The 27,095-nt window shown below is 45.4% G+C and overlaps 1 protein-coding gene across 10 annotated transcripts in view; it reads right to left on the bottom strand.

Moving 5' to 3' along the window:
• ARHGAP32 (Rho GTPase activating protein 32) overlaps positions 1–27,095 on the bottom strand; it is a 266,569-nt gene that overhangs the window by 6,817 nt on the left and 232,657 nt on the right. For all 10 annotated transcript variants that reach the window (XM_082777983.1, XM_082777991.1, XM_082777990.1 and 7 more), the window contains 10 exons: positions 22,533–22,635; positions 19,207–19,351; positions 18,439–18,521; positions 15,765–15,872; positions 14,351–14,496; positions 12,457–12,658; positions 11,523–11,668; positions 10,270–10,344; positions 8,801–9,655; positions 7,236–8,149 (listed from right to left, as the gene is read on the bottom strand). In XM_082777983.1, the coding sequence (XP_082634109.1) occupies positions 7,236–8,149; positions 8,801–9,655; positions 10,270–10,344; positions 11,523–11,668; positions 12,457–12,658; positions 14,351–14,496; positions 15,765–15,872; positions 18,439–18,521; positions 19,207–19,351; positions 22,533–22,635 (2,777 nt within the window). The remainder of the gene's footprint in view (positions 1–7,235; positions 8,150–8,800; positions 9,656–10,269; positions 10,345–11,522; positions 11,669–12,456; positions 12,659–14,350; positions 14,497–15,764; positions 15,873–18,438; positions 18,522–19,206; positions 19,352–22,532; positions 22,636–27,095) is intronic.

Below are 27,095 nucleotides of genomic sequence, written 5' to 3'. Positions count from 1 at the left end.
AATGGAGCCTTGAGGGACCCCACTGGTGACCGCCCGCCAGCCTGACGCAGCCCCATTTACCATAACCCTTTGGGCCCTGCCCGTTAGCCAATTGCTCACCCATCGTATGATGTTTTTATTTAGCTGTATGGTGGACATTTTGTCCAGTAGGATCCTATGGGAAACCGTGTCAAAAGCCTTGCTGAAGTCCAAAAAAATCACATCAGCTGGTTTCCCTTGGTCCACCATACGGGTGATCTTATCATAAAAGGAAATCAGGTTAGTTAGGCAGGACCTACCCTTCACAAACCCATGCTGGCTGGGACCAATGACTGCTTTGTCCCTCAGGTGCGCCTCAATAAGTTTGAGAACCATCTTCTCCATGATTTTACCAGGCACTGACGTGAGACTGACAGGCCTGTAATTGCTAGGGTCTTCTTTCTGACCCTTCTTGAAAATCGGCACAACATTTGCCAGCTTCCAGTCTACCGGGACCTCTCCAAATTCCCAGGATCGTTGAAAAATAATTGAGAGAGGTTCCGCGATGACGTCCGCCAGCTCTTTCAACACCCGGGGATGAATCCCATCCGGACCCATGGACTTGTAGGGATCCAGGTGGAGTAGCAAATCCCACACACGTTCAGGGTCGGTCGGGAGTTTGTCGTCCCCACCGTCCCGGTCCTCCAGCTCAGGGCACCCTGGGTCCCGAAGCCCATCATCGGCATTGAAGACAGAGGCAAAGAAGGCGTTAAGCGTCTCTGCTTTGCCTATGTCATTGTCTGTGAGGAGACCTTCCCTGTCAAGGAGCGGCCCTATGTATTCTTTAGTTCTCCTTTTTCCATTCACATATCTAAAAAAACCCTTTTTATTTTCTCTCACAGACACAGCCAGCTTCAACTCTAGGTGTGCTTTGGCCACACGAATTTTCTCCCTACAAACACGAACAGCATCCCTGTATTCTTTCCATGACGCCTGGCCCTCCTTCCAGTAGCGAAACACCCTCTGTTTCCGCCTAATCTCCATTAGAACGTTCCTGGTCAGCCACGCCGGCCTCGTGCCCCGCCTACCTGACTTGCGATATTTTGGAATTGCCTGATCTTGTGCTTCTAGGAGGCATCGCTTAAAGAATGACCAGCACTGGTGGACATCGAGGCCTTCAAGAGCAGTTTCCCAGGGGACCTTGCTGACTAGTTCCCTGAGCAGCCTGAAGTCCGCTTTCCCCATATCTAGGGGTGAGGTTTTGGTCTTCCTTCCGTCAACAACAAATTGGCACCCGAACAGGGACCGGTCTGAACGAGATTTGGACGATGCTGGCAGTGATCCTGGGCCACGGTTGGGCGGACTAAGGGAAAGCCGGTCCTGCAATGCAGCCCAGGAGGTGGAAGGGACAAGAATCCCCGCACCCGTGTCGGGAAGGTGAAAGGGACGTGGAGTCCCCGCACCCGGGAGAGGATCCCGCAGGTCACGCGTCACCGAGGTCTGAAAGGTGAAAGGGACAGGAATCCCCGCACCCGCAGCTCAGAAGGTGGAAGGGAGTCCCCGCACCCAGGATGAGCCTATAAAGGGTCCCGCCAGAAAAGCGCCGCCGAGGTCTTTGCAAAGGCTGCAACTGTATATATAAAGGTATGAGAGACAAGCAGCGTATTATTTGCTCAGATGCTTTTTATAAAAGCGGAGCATTTTAAATATAGATTGTAGAAAAAGATTTGCCAGGGTTGTTAGCATATGGGGTAGCTAAGGGTTGTTTTACAAATCCTGATACAGTTTTTTTGAACAAACAGAGTGGTGTAAATTTGGAGATAAATTGTTTGATGATGTTATTAGTGATGTTGGGTCTGCTGAAGAAAATTTAATGAAGCCATGGAGAGCAGTGTCTAATGCATTGGCCATGCATGGAGCTGAACAAAGAGTTGCAGCTGCTGCAACAGAGCGGTTAGGACCATCAGGGTTAATAATGTTAATCCACAGCAAATAAATATGGAAGGAACAGATTGCCCGTTGCCACCTTCCGTTAGAACTTTTACTATTACACAGGGGGTCTCGGGAAATTCGGAGGTGCCTGTGACAATGTCCTCTGTAGCAGAGGAGGAGCTTTCACTATAGTATGAAAGAACAGGCACAGGTATTAAGAGAGACTGCGCAGCAAACGCAGAATCAAGCACTCGCTGCCCTTGCTCCTTTGCAAACGCCCGGAGGCCGTCCTACTGGCCGAGGGTCTTCACCGCGACCGCATTGTTTTCGCTGTGGGATCACGGGACATATGAGACAAGGGTGCAAAACGAAATCAGTGTGGTGTCAGAACTGCCAATCCAATACGCATAACACAGCGACCTGTCGACATGGTGCATCGGGAAACGGCCGGAGCAGCGGGAAGGACCGCCCCGCGCCCTTTACCTCCGACCAGCCACCAGAGAGAGCCTCGGCTTGGACTTGGCAACAGCAGTAGATGTAATGCTATTGCACTCCAAACCCACCAGGGTAAAGACAGGAGTTATGGGACCAGTTACTATTAATGGTGATCCTGTGGGAGCTTTATTGATCGGAAGATCGTCTGCTACCTTGAATGGATTACAAATATTGGTTGGACTTCTAAAGACTATTTTGGGGAAATACAGATTATGGTTTCTGCAATGTTTCCTCCAATGCATGTACCACCGATGGTCAATAAGGACCAAGGACTCGGAGCATTTGGCTCCACAGGAAAAGTAGCGTTATTAACGCTTGGCATGCAGCAGAGACCATGACAGAAAATCACAGTATGTTTAAAGGATGAGAAACTGCAAATTGAGGCATTGTTGGACACTGTCGTGGTTCCGCTCGAGTGGGCAGTCGAGCTCCACCACAGCCGCTCTCTCACTCCCCCTCCTCAAAGAGGAATGGGGAGAAAATATGTGAAAAGGGGCTCAAGGGTTGAGATAAGGATGAGAAAATCACGCAATAATTATTGTAACGTGCAAAACAGACTCGGCAGAAGGAGATAGTAAGATTTATTGCCTATTACTAGCAAGCGAGAGAAATGAGAAACAAAGGAAAAAAAAAAAAAACAAAAGCACCTTCCCCCCCATCCACCCTTTTCCACCTCCTCCCCCCGAGTGGCGCAGGGGAACGGGGGAATGGGGGTTATGGTCAGTCTACAGCACTTCTTCTCTGCCTCTCCTTCTCGGTCACTCTCGTCCCCTGTGCTGTGGGGTCCCACCCACAGGATGCAGTCCTTGATGGACTGATCCGGCGTGGGCTTCCCACAGGCAGCAGCTCTTCCAGAACTGCTCCAGATATGGGTCTGTACCACGGGGTCCATCCCTCAGGAGAAAACTGCTCCAACCTGGCTCCCCTACGGGCAGCAGCTCCTGCCAGATCACCTGCTCCTGCGTGGGCTCCTCTCCGCGGGCTACAGGTCTGGCCTGAAATCTGCTCTGGCAGGGGTCTTCCACAGGCGGCAGCCTCCGTCGGTGCAGGGCCACCTGCTCCACCGTGGGCTCCTCCACGGGCTGCAGCGTGGAACCCTGCTCCACCGTGGTACTCCATGGGCTGCAGGAGGACATCCTGCTTCACCATGGTCCTCACCACAGGCCGCAGGGGACTTCTGCTCCGGCGCCTCTCCCCCTCCTTCTAAACTGACCTTGGCACCTGCAGGCTGTTTCTCACTCACTCCCGTGACTCTCCCGGCTGCTGTGTGGCGCAGCGTTTTTTTCCGTCTTAAATATGCTCTCACAGAGGCGCAAAACAACATCGCTTATTGGCTCAGCTCTGGAAAACAATGGGGCCCTTCCCAAACATGGGGCAGCTTCTAGATCTTTCTCACAGAAACCACCCCTATGGCCCCCTGCTACCAAAACCTTGCCACGTAAACCCACTACAGACACTGGCGCAGATGTGACAATAATCAGTGCGCAAACTTGGCCACCGCATTGGCATACATTCGAATCCAGTGCCACTGTAGCAGCAGTAGGAGGTATGACTATTGCTCATCGATCACCAGTACTGCAATGGACAATAGGTGACAAAGTTGTAAAATGCAGTGTATCTGTCTCACCGTTGCCAGATGGAGTACAAGCACTGACAGGGAGAGACATTCTTGCTCAGATGGGAATGGTTCTTACGTCAGATCACCATTTATAGGTATGGCCATTGATTGGACTTTCCCAATCCCACTAAAATGGAAAACTGATGAACCTATGTGGGTTGAGCAGTGGCCGCTAAAACGGGAAAGTCCTAGTACAAGAGCAGTGTCAACAAGGGCACCTAAGACTGTCAAAATGTGTGCCATGGGAGCACTGCAACCTGGTCTACCTAATCCTGCTATGATCCATAAAAATGACAGAGGTTTGCCTTTACTCTCCCGGCAATAAATCGTGAAGGTCCGGATCAAAGATTTGAATGGACTGTATTCCATAACACATGTCTTGGTTTCAGTTAGAACAGAATTAATTTTCTTCCTAGTAGCTGGTGGAATGCTGTGTTTTGGCTTAGGATGATGATAACACCCCGATGTTTTAATTGTTGCAGAGCAGTGCTTATACCAAGCCAAGGACATCTCAGCCTTTTGCTCTGTCCTGCCAACAGGCAGGCTGGGGGTGCAGTAAGAGCTGGGAGGGGACAGACCCAGGACAGGTGACCCGAACTAGCCAAAGGGGTATTCCATACCATCTGACGGCATGCTAAACAATATATAGGGGTGGCTAGCCAGGGGGAGGCTGCCGGACTGCTCGGGGTTAAGCTGGGCATCGGTCAGCGGGTGGTGAGCAATTGCATTGTGCATCACTTGTTTGTACATATTATTAGTAGTAGTACTATTATCATCATTGTATTATTATTATTATTATTTTCCTGTCTTATTAAACTGTCTTTATCTCAACTCACGGGCTTCACTTTCCATTTCTCTCCCCCGTCCCAGAGAGGGAGGGGGGAGGGTGAGCGAACGGCTGCGTGGTGTTTAGCTGCCAGCCGGGTTAAACCACGACAACACAGCAACAAATAAAAACGGGGGAGAAGGGAGGAGAAACTGTGGTATTAGAATGGATAGCTCCTCCATTACAACCTCGACAAACAATTCAAGAAAAAATTGCAACATTAGCAGAATTAGTAAAGAAGGGGAGGAATCGAACATTGCAGGTGGATGGGGTTCCTCCAAATATGATCTGGTTACCCATGAAGCCAGGCGATTTGGAATGGTATACACAAAACTCTGAAGAGTTACAAGCTGCACTACTCTGGGCTACACCGCAGCCTGGGGAAAAAGTTTGGGATGTACGACGTCATCTTGCCAGTTGTTTTGCAGTAATGGGAGTACCACAAACTATAAAGACTGATAATGGTCCAGCCTATGGTAGTGGGCCACTTAAGCGATTTATGGAACTGTGGGACATTAAGCATATAACTGGTATTCCACATTCACCAACTGGTCAAGCTATAGTAGAAAGGGCTAATGGAACAGTTAAGCAGTACTTGGAAAAGTTTAAAGACATTACAGATGTTAGAGAGAGAGTGAATAAAACTTTATTTGTTCTTAACAATTTGTGTATATTTGAAGATCATGAGGAACCATCCGCTGCAGGTCATTACATTAAGTCTGAAAATGAAAATAAATGCATTATGAGAGTACTGTACTGAGATATGAAAACGGGACAATGGTTGGGGCCTGCTGACGTGATTTATATGGGGCGAGGTTATGTGTGTATCCCTTCCCCTACAGGTCCAACCTGGGTACCTAGTCGATGTGTTAAACCAGCCATTGAAGAAAAGTCATCAAGTACGAATAACAGCAACCATGGCTGATCTAACGGTGCAAGGGATTCTGGTTGCGTTATCTTTGACAATGACGGTTGGACGTAATAGTGCCATCCTAAGCAAAATCGATCCTAAAACCAATATGTGGATCACTTGGGCAATTCACGACCAGTTGAAATGGTTAAGGGATCATACGCAAAAAATTGTAGTACAAGATAGTTGGTTTGAAAGTTGGCTTAAATCTGTTTTTGGGAACATGGGTGGATGGGTTTTGTTAGTTCTTTCTACTTACATTGATTATAGTTGCTGCACGTATAATCTTTAACTGCCTAACTAAGCAAAATAAAAACGGGGGAATTGTGGAGGAATGGTTAAGTGAAATAGGACACATGGATGTTGGGCAGTTAAGAGGCAATGGGCTAGTAAAGTACCGTACTCAACTCACATGAGTCTGGGCACATACGCAGCTGGCTGAGAGCCAATCAGGCTCAAGGACACGATGCCCTTGAGCCATGGGGAAAGTCCCTAAGGCGGGACGGTGGCTAAAAGAAGGAGGAACTACCTGAAAAGAGCGGGAAATGTTAGCCAATCCTGAACTTAGTTTTTGCAATATGTATGAGTTGATTATGTTCGAACTAGATAAAAGGTGACTGAGCTATCCATTAAAGTTGAAGTTCACTGATCACTCATATTGAGCGTCTGTGTCTTCCTTCTGTCGACAACACCTGACTTTCGTTTGCTGTGGAGAGCCAGCATTGCTCACTGTCAAAGGAAAAGATGTGTATGTTCCCTTTCACAGCAAGGGCAGCATGCTGCCTCTGGGGGATGGCAGGTGGCTTCCAGGACCTGCCACAAATGGCAGCCGAGGAGCCTGTAAGTGCTCTTATTGCAAAAGTCATACTGCTGAAGGGGGAGGAAGTAGCTGTCTCTACTTTATGGCCTTTATACAGTGGCCAAAGCATTTTCTTAGGTGGTCTACTTGTTAATGTACTTATGTTAACGGAAATACACCTGTGTGTAGGACTTAGCAGCTCAAGTAGTGTCATACAGCTGAAATCCCTTCCATATTACAGTGGAGTGGCTAAGACAGCCAGCAAGCTGCAGGTGTTCGTATTTCATGGGCAGCAGATAGCTTGGATTTCTGAATGCACACTTCTATGACTAACCCCCTCACCAGGAATCTGACCTGCTTTATTAAAGGCTGCCGGAAGAGGACATTGTCAGTTACTTGCATCTGAGCACTTCTGAGCCACCATTCCCTGGATCAGTCACCCCACAAAATACTCTTTTTTTCCTTAAACTTATGAGTAGATACACTGCTATGTTCCCATGTATTCACTTAAGAAATACTGCGCTGCATTCCTGTAAGGCTGTGCCTCTGTCCTACACATTCAATTCCCAGTAAGTAACCCGTGAGGAACCCCCTGCCTCTTGCCACTCAGATTTGGACCAATTCTCCCTGAGCTCAGTCCCCTACAAACACAGAGCAGCTGTGCACACACACGGCACTTGCAGATACGTGCACGTACCTGGCTGGAACCAGTGGTTGCTTTTGCAGAGGCGGCTGGCACTTGTCCCATTGCTGATTGGTGATCTTGTCTCTGCGACATAGCGGGCTGGATGGCTGCGAGCATGCGCTGAGTCGCTGTAACAATGCTGTCTGTCTGAGTTGAGGCTGGGCCAGTGGCATGTTGGCTCGCTGGTCCGTGGCTAGGCTCGGTTGCAGTTGTCTGGATGGTTGTCAGATACGGCACTGAAGCCAGGGTGCTTTTCTCCCCGGCTGTCACAACAGGAGGTGTCTGAAGTTTGTCGTCGGCTGTGCAGGCGGGCGCGAGGTGCTTGTCCCCGGGCATGCATGCACGGAGTTGGGGCTTATCTACTGGCATGTCAGGTGTGGGAGGCTCCAGGTCAGGCAGTGCACCCAGGGTGTGGTGCTCCTTGTCCCCAGCGTGGGACGGGAAGTGATCTTTGTCTCCAGATTTACGAGGATGGAAGCTGGACTGCTCTTGTTCTTCATCTCGGCTAGCGGGCGTGTCCCCAGGCATGCCACTGCGGACAGGCGGGGGGTCTCGGGCTCCAGGTGCGCCAGACAGGTGGTTCTGCTTCCCGGCTGTGCTGCTACCTTGAAAATCCTTCTCTACTGGAGCACCAGGCTGGAAGTGAAGGCGGTTCTCAGGCAGACTGGTATACAGGTGGAGCTTGTCTGGAGCACCAGCAGAGACATGGAGCTTTTCTAGAGCTGTACCAGCTTCGGTCTCGCCATAATTTGTGCTTTCAGAATGAGTATCTCCTGGCTTTTTCTGAGACTGAGCAGACGCTTGCTGTGCGGACTCAGCTAACACTAGGGCTAGCATGCGCGCTGCATTTTTTGGAGGAGGAGGAGGGATAAGAGACACGGAACTGACAGGAACAGGATCCTGGGGGGAGTCGAGGGCAACGGCTCCTAATTGGGGGAAAATTGAGAGAGAGAGTGATTTTATGTTACCCAATAAGGAGAGTGACCTAACCTTAATGACTACTATAAAAAAATAGATGCTTTCCACACTTTCACAGTGGCAATTCCTTCTGGTGCGAAATACTGTATCTTCAGTCTTACATGCAAACGCTGCTCAATAGCACAGCAGTTCATCACAAAAAGGAAAAAAAACACAAGAAATTGTCTAAAGGCTCCTCTTGCATTTCTAGAGAGGTAGGAAGTAGGTAGCAGAGAATGAGACACCCTTACACAATTTTGATCATAAGGTTTTGGGCAAGAAGGTCCCTTCTTCAAGTGTTGGCAGATTTAAAAATTTAAAAAAGAAGTTTAGATGGTCTATCGGCTGAAATGATTTGAAGTACATGCTATAGATTTTCATGTATGGCATGATGGGAAAAAAAAGTGGTATACAAAGTCTTATGAAAAAATATCCGAGATTTGTGTGATGTAGGGAGAAGACAGAGGTTAAGACCTTACTGATTTGCACAGCCCTGCAAGAACACTTGTGATCAGAACTGATGGGCAATCCCCTCTCCTAAAAGGCACGCAGAGAAGGACTTTTTTGAGAGCAGGTCCCCTTTGGAACTTAAAGAAAGAATGGAGGAAAATGCACTGTACCTGGCTGTGTGTTTCCAGTGGGTACACTCTTATTCTGACTGCTTGACATTGGTCTCTCCCCTTCTTCTGGGGACTCTGGTTTGCCAGCAGCCGCTGGCTGGGCATGCTGAAGCTCTTGTTGGGCTCCTTCCCCTGCTCCTGTTTCATTGCTCTCCAGGGGCAAGGACATCTCGGTTGGGGACTTGTTTGTCATTTCAGTGAGGTCGATCTCTTTGCTCCAGTTGGAAGCAGAAGAGCTTCTGGTCATGATGGTCACTCCTCCAGTTGGTTCTGACATGCGGCTGGGCAGTGCAGAGGAGACAGGTTCTGATGTAGTCGGTGGTGGAGATTTGATGGGCTTTTGCTCCGTCTTGGGTGAGAAGACATGGGGTTTGCAGGCCTTCTCTTCAGTTGGGCTTTGATCCATAGTAAAGGTTGGATTCATCTTCTCTTGGAAAGGAGAGACTGGCTCAGAGCTTGTGGCGCTGCCTGGTGTGTGGGACTGGCTGCCTGATTCTACATCCTTCTTCAATAGGCTCGGCTTCTCCTTATTTATGTCGACTGACTCAATCAGGGAGGTACTGGTCTCCAGGCACTCAGACTCTGCCTGGGGTGGGCTGCACTGAAAAGACATCGGGTCGAAATCCAGGCTGGCAACTCCAATATCTGGTGGGCTCAGGTCAACGTCTTCAGAAGAGCGAGGAGAAATAAGGGCAGGAACACGGATGATCCCCTCATTCCCATCGCTGTTTTGATGTGGAAGGTTGTCATAAGAATTGCAGCGATTCATGTTTCCTAAGAGCTCGCCATTGAAAGAAGCAGACAATGCATCACTACTGGATCTAGGTCTTCTGGGTCGAAGTAGTTTAGTTTCACCTAGGAATGAGTAGATACACAGGAGTTAGTGTAAAAAAAAAAAAATACTGTCCAGGAGACAATGGCTTGGTGTTGTTTTTAACGTTGTTTTAAAGCAATGTGCAAGATGCTCGTGTGGCAAACCCTAAACAGAAAAATAATGTAGTTAGTGGTAATTGTTAATTAAATGTGCTCAAACTCTTTTAAAGCAGTTGTCAGGTCCGATTTGGTATGAAACTACGCTGTTTGCAAAAGCAAAACTAGGTTAAGTGTGCTGTAGGCCTCCCTCAGAAAGCATTTTCCTTCCTGATGGTGTCTTTTCCACCTTAGAATAGAAAGGAGATGGTGAGGAATGAAAGGTAAGTAATGCCAGCTATACAATAGCAAGAGCTTTGCTTTTTTACCTTCGAAGGAAAAAGATTTGAAGAGCATTTCTCAGATGATAATACTGCCCAACACAGAGCGATAAGCTGCTCCATTAATTAGTAAGTCCAGCTTTTGCTGGAGAGGGGGAGGGAGGGGAGGAGGAGGATCTGCCCTATTGAATATCTGCAGTCAGTAATATCCTATTGCCTTTTTTTTTTTTTTTTTTTTAATCCACACACATTGAAAGTGAAGGTACAGTTTTGTCTTACCATCAACAGCATGCAGAGAGGTAAGTGATTCTTCGCTTTTAGCTGAGCGAAGAGTTCCGCTGTCTCCTCGTCCACCTATGAAAATGCAACCAAGACAGGGAAAAGTTGAATTACAAACATGGCTTACATTTGGTTACGTAGTGTTGGCAGGAAGAAGCTGAATGGGCTTCTAGCATCAGTACCGCTGTTTTTAAAGTAACAGTTGTGCTTTTATTTTTTTTCTGTTTTCTTTTTATTCCGAAGTCCTTAAAGAAAGCCTTTACCCTGGTTGAGTGTTAATACGTTTTACTGTCTAAGATAGAAGTAGTCCTGTTTTGTGTGGGAGATTGGCCTGGATGACCTACAGAGGTTCCTTTCAGCCAATGATTGCATACTACTGGGCAAGAAGCGATTACAAAGACTGGGTTGATTTTTGACACTCATTTTACAGACTGGTGAAGAGTAACCTATGCAAATTAACCTACTGCAGGTGACAGGTTGGAAAACTGCTGCCTCCCATGCATGTCATGCCACTACAGACTGTCTGGATGTACCTGTGGTAGCTGGTTGGTTCCTGACAGCAAATCCCTTAGAATGGGGAAGAAAGTAACATTTACACAGCTGGTTTTACAAGCACTAAGCAAGTACAACTAAAATGCTCCAGGAAGACAGTCATATAATGTGTTTATTATCCTTAAGACTGAAGGTTATAATTTGAAAATGGTACCAGAGAAAAGATGGGACAGAAGTCCTCACTGGTCCATATTTAGGAATTTGTGGTATGTTTCACTGCAAAAATATATAGTTGCTATTTTTAAAGAGACAGAAAATTATATATATAAGGGTTGAGAAGTCAGAGACTACACAGAGGAGGGTACGAAAAGTTGTTGGATGTCTTCTTTCGCTTTCTGGGAGAATACATCTGTGGTAACGTGCCTTTAAGCCTAGTTTAAATGTATCATCCGAGAATAGCAAATGGAGACAGAAATGTATTCTTATTTCATGATATGAGTGTCAGAAGGAAATATTCTGAGACTTTTTATAGTGGTGCCCATATAATGTCCTTCAAAAGCTATTCTGATAAACACATTTAAGGGGTGTGCTCTAGTGTGTCAAATTCATGAGCTAATGCGAGATCCCTTTAGGAAAGACAGCAGTTAACTCAGGATGTTATGCATGGCTTGAACACTAGAAGGAGATAAAAGCACACTGTAAACATGAATTCTGCATTGCCGAAAAATCTTGTTTTCTGAAGAATGGATTTACAACCTTACCTGCACGGGCTGTGGCTTTCATTTCTGAGGGCTCACTGGGATTGCGCTGTAGTTTGCGTTTGGACACGGAGGACGATTTTCCCAAGTTGAAGAAAGAACGCCAACTGCCAACTGGCGATTTCTTCATCTTATTGGGTGGTCTTTTTCTGAAGTGAGAACAGAGCAAATCGTGTATGTCAGGGTGATGGGGAATTGCATTTGGCTCTTGCTAACAGTTGTTTGTTATTAACAATACCTTGTTTCTGCTGAAAGACAGCTTAGAAACGTGGTCTCTTTTAAATGGTTGAGGATGTTTTCATTTTTATAGCTCAGCCCTAAAGTTTGGGTGCTGGGTAAATTCCACCAAACTATGCAAAGCAGATGCAATGCAGGTGAGCAAAGGCTCCATACTTGTACAACATGGCATCTAAGGAATGTTTTTTATTTAGCTGGTTGGTATAGCTGTTCTCTGAGGAACTGTGTAGTCACAAAAGGTATTAAAGAGCCTCTTTTATGCTGTAAAATCATGCTTGCCTCCTCCCACTGCCATGTTTAATTTCTAGCACCATCAAGTCTGTCCAACAACTCCACTTTGAGGACAACCAAAGTTTGTTTCAGGCATGTGGTCCTGAAATATGGAAAACCCCGGTGTTTCTAGGTATTCACCCTGTTCACATTTCTGTGTCTGTGGCGAGTACGGGCATGGATATGCATCAGTATGGCTCTTACATTTAGTGATAGCCCTGTGAAAAGTAAGAAATGGCACAGAAGTTGCAGGGCTAACCTAAGCCCATCAGACATTTGTATGTTAGTTGAATCCTCATGAAGTCCAAAGCGGGTGGAAAATTGGCTACAATACTTTATGCGTGATTACTATAAGTCAGTTTCAACAAGTTTTTGATGTAATCAAAATAAATCAGTTATGACACATGCTGGAAAGGAAACTCCTCTTTACCTTTCAGATGGAAAGTCTATGACCGTGTGGAATTTCCCCTGTAGAGCTGCTGGGCCTTCTTCCACTTCAACGTATCTGCTGTTTGCCACGACGGGAGAGTTGGTCTGGGTTTGTGTCCGTGCCTGTGCCTCCTTCAGTGTGAGCAGCTTTGTGGAAGGAGAGGACACCAGCAGAGACTTGGGCCGTGATAAAGAACTGTGCCCTGAAAGGGAAAACCAGGGACAAGAGGGGGAATCAGAAAACAGCAGTACAGACATCAAAGTTCTGGGGGAACTGTTGTGTTTTTCTAAGATCTTGTTGTTCTAGCCCCTGAAAGATGTGGTCAAAATAACCATTTTGTCAGAGGTATGTTTATGAGAAAGGAAATACTTTTAATTGAGAGCAGCTTACCGTATTTAAGCAAACAAAAAACAAAACAAGAATGGGGATGGGCAGGGAAGCAAGCAGGTTAGAAACCTTCAGTGTTGACATACTTTAATGAAGCTTCATCTGCATGCTGAACTCCATAACGATAGTGACAGCTTTCTTCTTACAAAGTTTGTTTTTAGTTATTCCCAGATATTTTTTTTATTTTTTTATTATTTTTATTTATTTATTTATTTATTTTTATTCCCAGATATTTTCTTTTTTTTTTTTTAGTTACTCCCTTGCTGTGGCACAGTATTCCTGAGCATAGCTGGTACGCTGTGAAACAGCCTGACCCTTTCCCCCCCTAGTTTTGTGGCAAAGTACACAATGTGAATGCCCAAGTCATTAAACAATTAGCCGAATTTATATGCTCTGTTCTAAGCCTGGATAATCATTTGGCTCGGATTCTTAGCATGTTCATCTTCCCCTGGCAGAGCTCAGCCTGCTATGGGCTGTTAGCCAAGCTAAGCTCTGGATCCTACTGACGTAACAATTGTCTTCCAGTAGGAATAAAAGCTGGACTTACAAAAACTGTGTTGTCCTAAGTAGAATCACAGAATCATAGAACGGTTTGGGTTGGAAGGGACCTTAAAGTTCCTCTAATTCCAACCCCCTGCCATGGGCAGGGACACCTTCCACCAGATCAGGTTGACTTTCTGGGCTGCCAAGTAGAGGTAGGGCTTGTACAAAAATGGGGAGCAGCAACCATTCTGGAACAGCAGCTACCTGTACTGGTGGTAAAGTAACTGCACTGACTGTACAAATTTAATTGGAAGGGCAGGTTATCAAAGCAGATGGAACAGACCTAATGCTGCTTTGGAATAGTAATAGGTTGTGCTCTCATTTATTCTTCTAACACACAGAATGGTACAACTCAATTTGTTTCCAATGGAACAGGTACACTTAAGGTCTTAGCAGTTACTTGAGCAAATTTGTACACTCCAGGGATAAATGACGCTTCAGATGCTCCAGGGTTGGGCACAAACATGTCACAGTTCATTCCTCATCCTAAAGCCACAAATCTGCAATGTAATTAGGAAACTGGGCAACAGTTGTAGGGCCAATGCAGTCTTTGCCATGTAGCTGGACAGCCCTACTAATTAACCTATATAGACTATACTAATTAACCTATAGAGACTATGCAGAAGAAATAACCAGGATAGCAGGTGTCAAAATATTTCACATTAAGAACAAGACTTTTGTTTCTTAATGTCAATGCTAATGAATACCAAGAACTTTCTTTAAATCTGCTGATTGATCCTTTAAATCAGCTGATTGAAGAGCATCCTTGGCTTCTAGGAAAGGTACTGATAGCAATTTCAAAAACTAGGCCATATTTGCCAGGTTCTAATATCATAACCCTGTAAATCTGTCCTCTCACTGATAGTAAAAACATATTTCAAAAGTCCTGGAGGAGGCTCAGATTTTCATTAAGCGTCTATTACTGTTTTTGATCAAGGTAAAGCTAACAGAGGAAGTCACGCACCTGCTCCATCTCGTATGATTGAGCTGAATTTGGAACTGAAGAGGATGTCCACATTATTCAAGATGAATTCCACAACTATTGACTGGATTCGCACCTCCATGAAAGCAGCTGTTCCATTGAAGCAGGAAGACTCGACCTGCTTTGATCTGAAGAAAAGGAAGATTAAATAAAATGCAAACAGCCAAAAGACTGTGAAAGATATGATCCCCTTGGTAAGGCTTCGTCACATGTTGAACTACTGTGCCACACTGCTTGGGCAGACAGGACTTTAGGGGCAGTTACGAGATAAATCTCATCAAAGCATTATATGAATGGTCATATTGACTGCAGTCATTTACATCCAGCTTTTGGTTTCAGGCTGGAGTCCTACTGAAACAGGCAAGAGGAACAATGGGTCAAGAAGGAAAGTAAGCACGTGGCAGGTCCAGATTGAGGTAAACACTGCATATACGAAGTGGGGAACTTTCCTTTAACTTCTTTCTAGAAACAGTGTATGGCAGCAGTTTAATGCTGTGACACTGTAGAAAGCTCAGCATGGTCTTCTGCATCATTTTTCCTCTAGCAGGGAATGTCTCCAACTCGTCCTGCCCAGCAAGTACCCCAATATTCACAACAGCAAACTCAAACAAGAAATCTTTTGACTGCTTGTGGGTGAATTGCCATAAAGGAGAAAATAGCTTTCCCTCATTAACTGCACACAGGGGAATCTCTGACTCGGATTTCTCAGGTTGGTAGCAAAGCAGTCCAGAAATCAATACAATAGAAGCCAGGGTGATTTTTTTGTCTTTGTTTTAAAGCACAATTTTTAAATTACACCATTAATTTTAAAATACCCTATTAGGCACATTCAAAACAAGTTTTAGGAGACATTTATCCAAGATCATTTCCGTAAGTCTGAATTTTTGCAGCCAAAAGCTGTCAAATTAGACTCCGGTGATTTCTGCAGTGGGAAATCAGTGATGCCACTAAACACATTTTCCTGGATGACCAAGGACACACTAGTCTCATCTAACCAGGAGAGGAGAAATTATCATCTAGAAAGAGTTCTGGGGGTGAGAACACACTAGGCTCATTCCTTGCCACTGCTGAACTGTGGTCAGTGGAGCTGCAGTGCAGAGAGAGAGAGCAATACTGGGGTATTCTCTCACAGTGTGTCAACGCAGTTCCACTGACAACAGCAGAGCTATTAACATCACTTTCAGAAGCTTGCCAGCTGGTCTCAACCCCCTGCTCAGAATAATTTCCTATTAGAAATTTTACAGGAGAAGAACACATTGGATGGAAAAAAAGGAAAATCTTTTTCTAGGCTGCTGAAAGTTATGATTTTCTGGGCAACTGATATCTATCTTTTATTTTTGTAAATACAAAAACTTACATAAGCCTTGTATTTGAATGGGAAAAAAAAAAAAGTTACCTTAAGAGGTTTGGAGCCCAGACAATTGCCAAGTTCTTAGCGTGCATATTTGTAACAGAGCAGTAATCAGCTAGACGAGCTAAGTGTCTCATTAAGAACTCCAGTGTCCTGGAAAACAAGAGATAGGCAAATGTTCAGCACCAATGAGCAAGCCATGCTGCAAGTTACAAAACAAACCCCAGTTCATTATCTTCTTTCGCTTTGGGTGCTCACAAAAAAAAAAAAGTTGAAGTGTATGGCAAGAAGGATGGTAAAGTTGTCTTTAGCAAATAATTACATAGGGGTGGGGTAAGAAGGAGTCACTCCTGATTTGTTCTGAGTAAAGGAAAAGACTGCCCAAGCACCTGTTCTCAGCCAAGTGACTGGACCCAGCAAAGACCGACATGGATGGGAATATGCTAAATGCCACCAGCACAGCAGGATCTAGAAGCAGAGCACCCTAGAGCTTCATAGCTCTTGGTGGTTTTATTATAGCATTGTCAAACAGAAATACAGCCCTTACGCTGTATTTGGGTCATAGCACAATGCTCATCTGAGAGTTAGAAGAAAGGACTTTGAATATAAACCTCCTGGTAAACAGAAGACTACTTATTTACACAGCCCAGGATTTTGAAAACCAGCAAATTTTATCTGAATTCTACTTAGGAATTGAGTGCCTCCAGCATTGTTATACACATATAAGAGGTACACAGCAGATACAAGGTTAAGCTTCACAGGACTTCTGATCAGGTAAAAATAAAAGATTGTGTTTTAGATTAAACGCTGCTGCTACCATGACATGGGGAAGAGGAGGAAGGGCCCAGCTCCACTCCTTTTAGCCAGTGCAGGGGGCGGCAATGTGAACGCTGCTGCCACCTCCTCGATGCTGGCGCTCAGCGGCAGCCTGGCTGGCACCCGTCTCTCTGTGCCCCCTTCACCATATGGCAGCAGGGGCCCAAAACTTCTCAGGCAAGAAGGGCGTGAAGCTCAGATGGGTGTTTCTGGGTGGACACAAAGCAGGCATCTCCACCAACCTGCACAGCCCTGCTGCACCTCAAACACTGCCTACCCGCATGGAAATTCTCACGGAACGGAGCAGAACAACAAGGTGTCTTTCTGTCCTTCTTCAAGCAACCCTGAGGAACTGAGGTGAGCCAAGGCAGAGCCCAGCAGTGCAGCAGCAGTGGGGGAGTGAGAGCCACACAGCTGCTGGCTGGGTTGCTGTGCTGCTGCCTGTCCCGGGCACAGGCATCCCTAAGGGATGTGCACTGGGATCCCCTGAGAGCCGTTTCAGGGAAAAGGTGGAATGCACCACAGAAAACTTGACAAAGGAGTTTTTGTTTTTGATACAGTCTTCTTCAAGGCCCTGCTCCCTTATTATTATAATTAGTTTTAAATGCTAATTAATTACCAGACCTCATACTTAGTATTAAGTCCCATAAGTTAGTCAATGCTGTTTAATTACCTATGACCGTACATTATAATCAAAGCTAAGTACAATATTTATATTTATTAATGGATATTGATTAATGGTTATTGATATTTAATAATGGATAGCATAAATTATATAGTCCCATTATAATCAAATGATAATCACCATACACAATAATAATTCTTTTAATATTGGTTGATATGCATTATAATTAGTTGTCAATACCAATCACCATATACTGTTATATTTATTTAAGAATGCCATACAAAAGTTATTAATATTTAAATAGTAATGTATTATTTTATTTATACCAATCAATACATTGTCATTGGTCCAGGCTAATTGCAGTCATTATTAATATCATTTAAATAGTCATTAATATTATTTCTGGTATTAATACCAATCACCATACTTTGTAGTATGAAGACATTTACCATACACTGCAATAGTTACTAATACTGGTTAAATGAACATTAATATATATAATATGATGATTAAAGACTAACTGTTGTGCACAACAAAATAGTTATGAATACTAATTAGTGTGTCTTAATATAATGCATATCATTTAGCATGTACTATTCTAATAAGCTTGTATTGTTTAAATAATCAACACAGTATAGTTATTATTTCCCAAAGATCACTGTTAGCATTTGCTAGTTACTATTATTGCTATTATAGTTAAATATTAAATAGATAAAACGTTACTAAGCATTGCCTTGCAATAATGCAAGCAACCACTCCAGAATACAACACGATGCCATCCATCATCCAAGCTGCCCCACCACGCTCGTATGTCTTGCTGCTGCTCCTTATGTATTGACATATTCAGCACTGGCCTGCAGCTAAAAGCTATTTGGGGCAGGGGGAGGATGCTTACAGCCAAAATACATTTGAACAACTTAAACCACAGTCCTGAAGCAATTTTTTGGTGTTCACATTTCACTGTCTTTACTGCTATTCCTAGAGAGGGTATTGTGCCCCCTCAGTAAGAACATTTCCTTAATGATATCAGCCACTTGTGCCATAACGAGCTTGTATTTGCTTCCTATACATACTTTCCAGAGGAAGTCAAATAAGACGATATAAAGTATATGGTGTTTGTCTGGTAATGATCTAATTATAATATAAATCAACTTTATGTAGCCATAAACCATTTTAATATATACAGGCACAATGCAGCTATCTTAAGAGGAATCACACCATTACACTCTTGAAATGCCAGCAATGCCAAGCTATAAACAGACTGAAGGCTGTACTAACCTGTAGTGAGGTGGGGGGAGCTGCTGGATGACATCATGGATTTTAACCAACCGTTCGTCATCTGTAGCAGCGGAGACAGCATCCTGGAATAGCACAGTAAATGACTGAGATACGAACAAGGCCAGATACCTGACACAGGGTCTTGAACTAAGTGGACAGTGCACTGTTCTCTAGTGCTGATACAGAATTTGTTGAGCCTCTCAATCTTCCAAGAGGCATCCGTCTCTGGGGACAGACTGACACACAGCTCAATGCAACAAAGGGCAAGTAATTCAAGCTCTGGGCCAGTTCATAGCTTGATTGTACAGCGCGATTCCTTGCAGTGGGCATTCAGTTCCAAGTAGCATTTGCTTCTAATCCCATTCCTGTTAGATAAGTCACCAGGGAATGGCAGAAGATAGGGGAATTCTTGCAAGCACTGTTAATACCCTAATAACCTTCACTGGGGCCCCCGGAGTGGCATCAATAGGGCGCAGGAGGTGACACAAAGGCACAAGTGAGTAAACCTAATGGGGCAACAAGAAAAAGGCTCCCAAACCTGGGGCCTTGTTGCACCCACCTTTTGAAGGGGCAGGATGTTAACAGCAGGTGGGCATTTGGTGTGCAGCATGAGCTGTATTGGTGTTAGGCTGGTGGTTTTACAGACACACACTTTGGGCCTCTATAAAAACACCAGCCTAAAACAGAATTAAGGCAAAGGAAGGTGTGTACATGTGCAGATAACAGGTCATGCTGTGAGGTAAGTGGAAGACGTTGCTTTGTACTCACAGAGAACTTGTCGTAGAGGTGGTATGTCAGCAGGGGGTTCGGGAGCTCCCGGAAGTACAGTTTGCAGAGAGAACTCACAGAGTGAATGTCATGGACGTATGTTTCCTTAGTTAGGTCAGGAATCTGTTCAGAGTCAAACTCATGGCTGGAGATGAATACACAAAAGTGGGTAGAGGGAGGTTGGCAAAGAAGAAAGAAAATAAAAAACAACACAAATTACAGTTAAGCAAAGCAAGGGTTTCCTGATTTACGGGATAAAACAATTACTTAGTCACCAAAGCCCCCCGAGCCATGCTGGTGCTGCTACTAGATTGTTTTTTTTTCTAAAATGAGACTTTTTTTTGGTATGGCCTTTTTCAGTTAGTTTATAATCTAAGCCTACAATTTAATCTACAATCACTTTTCCTGTAACAGAGCCCTTCACAAAATCTCCAGAGCATGTTTTCAAAGACCACGGAGGCAATCTGACTGTTCAACTCCCGAGGACTGTGACAGGGAGCTGCCTGGAGGAAGAGTCCCCACAGGTCAGAATGAAAGCTGCTGTCCCTTTGCATTTCAGAGGCCTGGAAACTGAAATGATAAAGCAATGCTGAACGGCAGCACCGCTGGCACTGCTGCACATGGAAACTACTGTGTGCAGAAATTCCTTGGGTCCAAGCTGGTGAGCTGAGCACGCCTCTGCTATGGGGTGAAGAGAGCCAGCAACCACATAAAGACAAACCCTGAGCATTCCCTTGGTTTTCAGAGAGAGGAAAACCAAAAGCACAAACATCTATGAAATAAAAGCTGAGCTTAGAAGGCCAAGAGCTGGCTCGCTGCTCGGATATGCGCATGGAGATTGCTGTTTCAAATTAGCAGGCCAGATCTGCAGGGGCTGGCATGGCCACAGGGAGCTGCGAGAACATGGCTGCTTTAGCTGGAGCTCAGTTTCCCTGCCATCGTCGTTAAGCTGTAAACCCAGCAACTTATCATCAATGCGGGGAGTCACCCTGTCTGCACTACAACCACAGCAATGGCAGGGACTTAGTGGCAACAGCTCCGGCCTCCCTCCAGTCCAAGCCAGACAATTTGTAACACAGAAGATAAAACACGACTTAGGCACAGGTCAAACGCCAAGCTTGCCCCTCTCTGCTACAGGATGGAACCAGTCTGAATCCATGTCCAAGGAACCAGGCATATTTGTAACCTCAGTGATCAAGTGTTCGTCCCTTACGATACAAGGAAGGAGCTCCTTTCACCTAGACATGAAGCTGTGTGAGGGAAGCCAGTTCACTGTGCCAGTGAGAAGGGGAAGAGGGGTTGACTTCTTCAGACAAGAAGGTGAACATCTGCCCCAGCTCCTCATCCCAAAGGCAGCACAGAGGAGGAAATAAAGGTTTCTGTTTTCCCCAACCGATGGATTCCCTGTAGCCACACTCCTCAGCGCTCAGTGTACGCAGCTCCCACAGGCACGTTCTGACTCATCCCTTACTCACATTTGGAAGACAAACTTGTTTCCTGCACTTGGCTCCGCAGAAGAAGAGAGCTCAGAAGAACAATCACGGAAAGACACCAACCCGCCCAAACAAACAAACCGAGCCTTGGTGGACACTCTCTGACCATCTCCTGCCCTACCCCAGCACTCCTGCTGCTCCAGCACACCTTCCCAAGGAAGAAATCCCATGCCATGTTAGAGACCTACCCCTGCAGAAGCAGAATATGGAGTGAAGAAAGGGAAACCTTACAGGCAGTCTTCTTTCTCTGACTATATAGAGAACAACTTATTTCTTTTGACCCCCAAAGGTAGATTTTTTAGCGGAAGAACACAACTTCACAGCATCTCAAAAAAAGCCAGAGCCAAGTACAGGGATGCCCATGCCAACCTGACACTCACTCCAGTTCATCTACCGTCCAAATAAAGGCAGCTACTGTGCTACTAAAGAGCCAGCCTCTGTCCTGGAGTGAATCTCTCACGTGGAATAAAATTCTCTTAACTTTCTGTCCAACCAAAAGAAAAAAAACAACCACCTTTAAAAACGGGAAATTCAATTCTTCTATTAGAAACTTAACAACAATTGCTCATTTATAAGGGCACTGCAGAGCTAATTTTGAAATAAGCTTAATGATCTGTTTATATAGCTGGAAACTCCAGCAATGCAACATGTCCTACATTAATCAAACACTTATGAAAAATCTGTCATGAAATTTGACAGGGATAGTGTCTACAAGTTATACCATGTACTTTCAGAAAATTGAAAAGTAGGCTATCGTTTTGTTCTCTGTACTGTACCAGGGTATTATGCAACTGAAGTTTTAGAAAAACATTTTAAAGCACCTTTGGAATACATCAAAAGACAATATGGTTATAAAAGATGAACTAGGGCAGTGATTAGAAACATGGTCCAGCACATGTCAGAATGGGGAATTAAAGGGATATAACTGAAGTAAGGGCAAACATTTTATTCAGCCGACTCTGCTCTGGACAGCAGCTACAATCAGAGTCTTTGGAGCCTGCATATCAAAGGCTCAGGAAGTAGATTTTTGAAATTGAACTTGCTGTGATGAAAAACAGGATTAAGCTGAACCAGAATAAGCCCATCCATACAAGGGTTTGTGCAGTAACTGTACTGGCTCAAACCCGTCCATTTAACTTGGGAATAGCTGGTACAAAAAGGATATCCTTCATATGGAAAATACCCCTTTGCTGCCTCTGTGAAGCAGCGGGCCTACGATCAAAACTGGAATTAGTGACATCCCAGTAGGTTCTCTCAGACCCTTCACAAGAGAAGAATGCATACCAAATGATGGGAGGAAGAAACGGGGCCTCACAAAAGGATAAAGGGCACTCAGAGTGATTTGAACAGCTCTTGAGTGGGGACAACACACACCTAGCCTTCCTTCTCACAGCCACGCAGCAGGGCCATGCCACCCACCATGAATTATGCAAGTACTTATTCACATGTCGCTAATTAATTGCTAATATGCCAGAACTCCAAAGCAGCAAGGAGAAGTATCAGCTGCTCCAAAGGGCTCCAGGAACAAGAGGAAACAGGAATGAAATTTGACAGCAGTGACACCACAATCCCCGAGCCTTCCAATACCCATCCTGAAGGAAAACTTCCTACAGAACGAAGTCTACTGAACAACCCTGCACACCTGTGAAAGAGAACTCCAAGGCAGTGGCAATCCCAGCACACCATCCTTGGAGTGCACACTGCACACACAGAGCTGCTGAGCAGCCAGCCCCATAGCTGGCACGGGGCAGGCTCCTGAAAACACAGCCCTTGAATCTGGCACACACCTCATTCCGCCTCTACAAGCAGGTTTGTCAGACACGGTGCTCTTACCGTAGTTTCTGGATGTTGGACGCAACTCCAGACACACGATATATTCCATCCACAATGCCATATTTCTCAATGAATTCAGTGCAGCTCTTGAGAACCTGGGGAACTAAAGAACAAGTGTCATTGGTTAGTTGAGCATGTTATTAAAGTCCTCGTTCAGGCTGTGGTCTTGTCAGATCCCATAAACTAAACCCAGCTGGGCTAGTGCTTTACATCTTCCTTAGAGGAGAAAGCCTGTAAGAGTTTTAAGTGCAGGATTTGGGAAAGAAGCTCGACAGAAGTGCATTCTTTGCTTTAAAGAATGCCAGGATATATGAATCACGTTGGAAAAAGTCAATTCTGGTCAAGCAGAGACAGTGCAGGTCCCATCACAGTTCCCACAAGAGCTGTGGTGTTAAATCTCATGTTCAGAAGAGTTATAAAACTGAGTCGATACGCTCTCTTTGGCCAAAAGGCTTTGTTGCTTTCAGATCTATATGGGAATCGCCTGCATAGCTTGGTTTAAGCAAACACAAATGTTAAAGAGATGCTACTTTCTGCACCAGGGACAGCAGAGTTTTTACAGCTGATAATTTCCTCCCCAAAGCCTACCAGAGCGTGACTGGATTTAGATAGCTACACAACATACCACACTCACAGAGATGGCAGATAGACCAGGTTATGACAGAATGGAAAAATAAGCCCAGAAGATATAATTAGGTGTCAAGTTAATATTCAAGCCACTTCACCAACCAATTCTTTCCAGTTGACTTCTCAGCCCCATGCAGCATCCACTGCCTGAGCTATCTGTCCATCCTTGTAGGCTTAAGGAACAGCAAATCATTGTATTTATCGTAGGGAGATAAAACTGCTCTGAGCACAGAAAGAAAATCAGGACTGAGCTCTTGTGAACATCAGCAAATCAGCATGGAAAAGCTCACATCCTTGTGCACTCCTCTGCAAACCACCTTTTTTCCACAGCTCCTTTGATGATCGAGATTTAGTCTTACATTAGATGCCATGTCTGATCAATTTGCCACGTGGCACAGATTCTGAATAGGTCATGTGGCAAATCCCCTTACATCAAGCAGCAGATGCCATCTGCCAGTCAGTTTGATTAAGTGCTACCCAACTTGGATGCTCTGTGCTCTCCCCTCCCAGTCACTTCACTGCTTTTCTTTGGGCTTGCAGCACACAGCCAAACACACAGCTAGAGAAGAGACTAATTTCAAATGGTTCCTGGGAGTCGGCATCATCCTGGGTTAAGCACGCATCTGCTCCACACTCGAGCACAGGCCAGAACAGGCCAGAAGCTGCATGGCACATCAGTTGAGCAAGAGCAGCTATACTAGATGAGACCCTGCAGCTGGGATGCCCAAATATACCAAGAGGCAGTCAATACTCAGCCAGTCAGACTCCAGTTTCTCTAGCACTAGGCATTTACAGCATCTCACACGGTTTTCCAAAGCACGGTGCAGACTCTGGGGCACACAAAACCCTTGTACACCAAGCAATGGCATAGAAAAAGTGTTGGAAACCAAGCGCTGCTTTTTGGGGGAAGGAAATCCATCAGAGGTGATTACCTTCTTTTGCTCTCCCCTGTAGATGGAATGGAAATTTTAACTTCCACTAATGCAGCCAAAGGCTTTTACAGAAGGAAACCTCAGCATCTGCTCTGAAGAAAGGCACCTCTCGCAGCCTTGGGAGCTCGGAGCCGCAGCATACTGCTGGCATTAGGAATCGGCCAGACAGCATGCACAGCTAGGCATCTGAGCCAGGATAAGCAACAACTTCTTGCTGCTGAGTGAATACACATTTGGAGAGCATGTTGGTAAAATGTGCATCAGTCATCCACAACACCGTAAGCTAAATGTCTTGAGAACAGAGCAGGCGGAACAGATGGCCCTAAATCCTAATATGGTTTCAAAAAACATTTTTAGAGGACAACACTTACCCCTTTACGCAAAAAGATTCAACACCTCTTCAAGAAGAAAGTTTTAATGCTTGAATTGGATAGGGTGGAAATTACATCATACTCAAGCAGTTGCCAAAAGGGGCTGCCTACGTATTGCACCGCTCCACCGTGTTAGGAGCAAGTGCGACCCAGGTATAAATGGATGCAGACAACCGGAGGTGAGAACAGCACCACCCCTTGCAGTGAACACAAAGGACAGCCTTCAGGTGCAGACACAGTTGGTGCTTTCTTTTCTTGCATGAGGAAAGAGAGCACCCTAGATGGCAAGACACACTACAGCAATGCACCTTTTGGTTTCTCTGAGAAATGGGCAGGACTACATGAGATGCCCACGTGTATCTCTCTTCCCACCACCACCCATTAAGAAAGGTGAGAGGTCACAAATCTGTGATCAAAGAGCTAAGTGAGGATGCTGGGCTCAGCACCGAATCAGCTCGACTGCCAGGGTCACAAAGGACTAGGCAAGGAGGTAAGGTTTTAAAGTGTCGTGGCGAGACCTGCTGATGTGTGACTGCAAAGCCCAAAGATTTCAGTGGTCGATACTGGAGTCTGAATGGGCACCCCATGAAATCAGCTGCACCTGCTGAAATAAATAAATAAATAAGCAAGTAATAGCACATTCCCTGCCCACCTAATTCCTACCAGGGAGGCTGCTAATGTCTGAGAGGGATGATGCACATGTGGCATGGGGGAACCCCCCCGTTTCTCTGCACACCCTGAGCACGGCCAGGACACCTGCCTGCGTGCCCTAATTGAAGGCTGTGCCACAGGGAACAAACCTGCGTGTTTCCAAGGCCTTATCCTGCTGGGGTTTATCTAGCTGTGTCAACAAACAGCACGGTAAGAATGGTATTTGTGCACCAGTTCTTCTGAGCAGCAACCTGTTGTGACAACGTGAATCAGGTCAAGGGAGCACGGAGGGGAGCAGTGGGCTGCAGCAACAGCAGCGTGCTTCCTAAACCATTCCTCTGTCATGGACGGGCCCGGGCACAGTTAGAAAAATTAATATACATTGAAAAAAAAATCTAGCAGGCTTGTTCTATGCATTTCCTAATCTGGTTGCCAGGACGATCTGTTCTTTAAGCTAAATATATCATGCCAGCGCCACAGATATTTTTGGGGGAATGCTGCATGGTTGGAGAAGTGACTGAAATACAAGAAGGGCCATAATTACCCTTGAAGGCCCTTTGCTGGAACGGTGATTTGATTTTACTCATTTTTGAACAAAGATGACGCCTGACAAATGTGTTTAATCTCCCTCGCCCCTTTGAATCCTAAGCCCCTTAGCTACACATCCATTAGCACACATTTCCATGTACGCATGCAGGGCACAGCGCCTGTTAGCACCAGCGCGGAACAGCAGGGTGACAGCACAGGCTAAAGCTTGGGATCGTGATTGTGAAGTGCACCAAGACCACCACCTACGGTTGTGACTTTTCCAGGTACCTACAGCTACCTTTACATAAACCTGTGTCCCCTGCCATGGAGGTGAACTTACTGGTGTTCAGGTCCTGACTTTGGCTTCTGGATCCCAAACCAGTCACCAGATTTGAATCAGAAAGCTATGTCACAGCCGCATCCCAGGGGGAAACCAGCAGGGATTTCTTCTCATACGCTGTAGCATCTACACTATAATCCTATTAATATTAGTCAATTTCTAGATTTTCCTGCAATTCTAACGACCAGAGTTGGTGACCCAGGTGGTTTGTAGTAACAGCTGTGAAGGTCCACTATGCTCAGCACCCCATTTCTGACAACTGCTACAAGCAGGCCACTTGAGGAAAGACCAGCACAAGGGCAGGGCACCTTGCATGTTATTATATTCCTCCAGTCACCAATAACCCACTGCTCAGAAAACTTGTGGGCCCAGAACTGGTGTCTGTCGTTATTAAACCCAGCACAGCCCCTTCCAGATCCACATTCCCAGGCAAATAACAGAAGTACTAACACTGGATGTTGGGTTTATTCCTGTTCTGAGCAACACCATGTTCATCCACTGGCACCAGGTAACTTCTCTGCAGTAAAGTCACAGACTCAGCTGCAGCCTGCTAAAATCCACTGGCAGCTGCCACTTTTGAACACCTACCTCTTCATGAGAATCCGAGCACCGTACACATCTCCCATTCCAAAATCCATCACCTCCTTCCCATCTCTCACCCCCTCCCCTTCCCCATCTCAGACAGCAGGTAGTGCCAGGCTGGAGATGTGGATGCGTCAACAAAGTGGACCCTGGCACATCTGATCACCATTGCAGCTAAAGCAATTTTTTCAACTTGCTCCTGAGTATCTCTCAGCTGGTTTGAAAGGTTTATTGCATCTCCTAGGGCTCGTTAACTGGTTAATTCTTTCCCATTAAGAGGAAGCAGAAGTTTTATGGTTTTCATTCTGAAGACCATTTTGCTTCATCTTGAAATCAGTCACATTTCCTCTCCTATCATCTTGCTTTTATTTTTTTTCCCTTTTAATCTTTTGTAATGGTCCCTCCCTGGGTTTTGGGAGGCTTTTTTTATTTTTTTTTTTTATTTTTTAATTTTTTTAAAGTACGTTACTGGAATCAGCACTATTTGTTCAGGCTGGGGAATGAGGCCTCCCATCAAGCTCCCCTCTAGCAG

The sequence above is a fragment of the Aythya marila genome (genome assembly GCF_965140915.1).
Source record: "Aythya marila genome assembly, chromosome: 23".
NCBI classification, from domain to species: Eukaryota; Metazoa; Chordata; class Aves; order Anseriformes; family Anatidae; genus Aythya; species Aythya marila.
The sequence above is the reverse complement of the archived record's forward strand: the minus strand, read 5'-3'. Positions and strand labels throughout refer to the sequence as shown.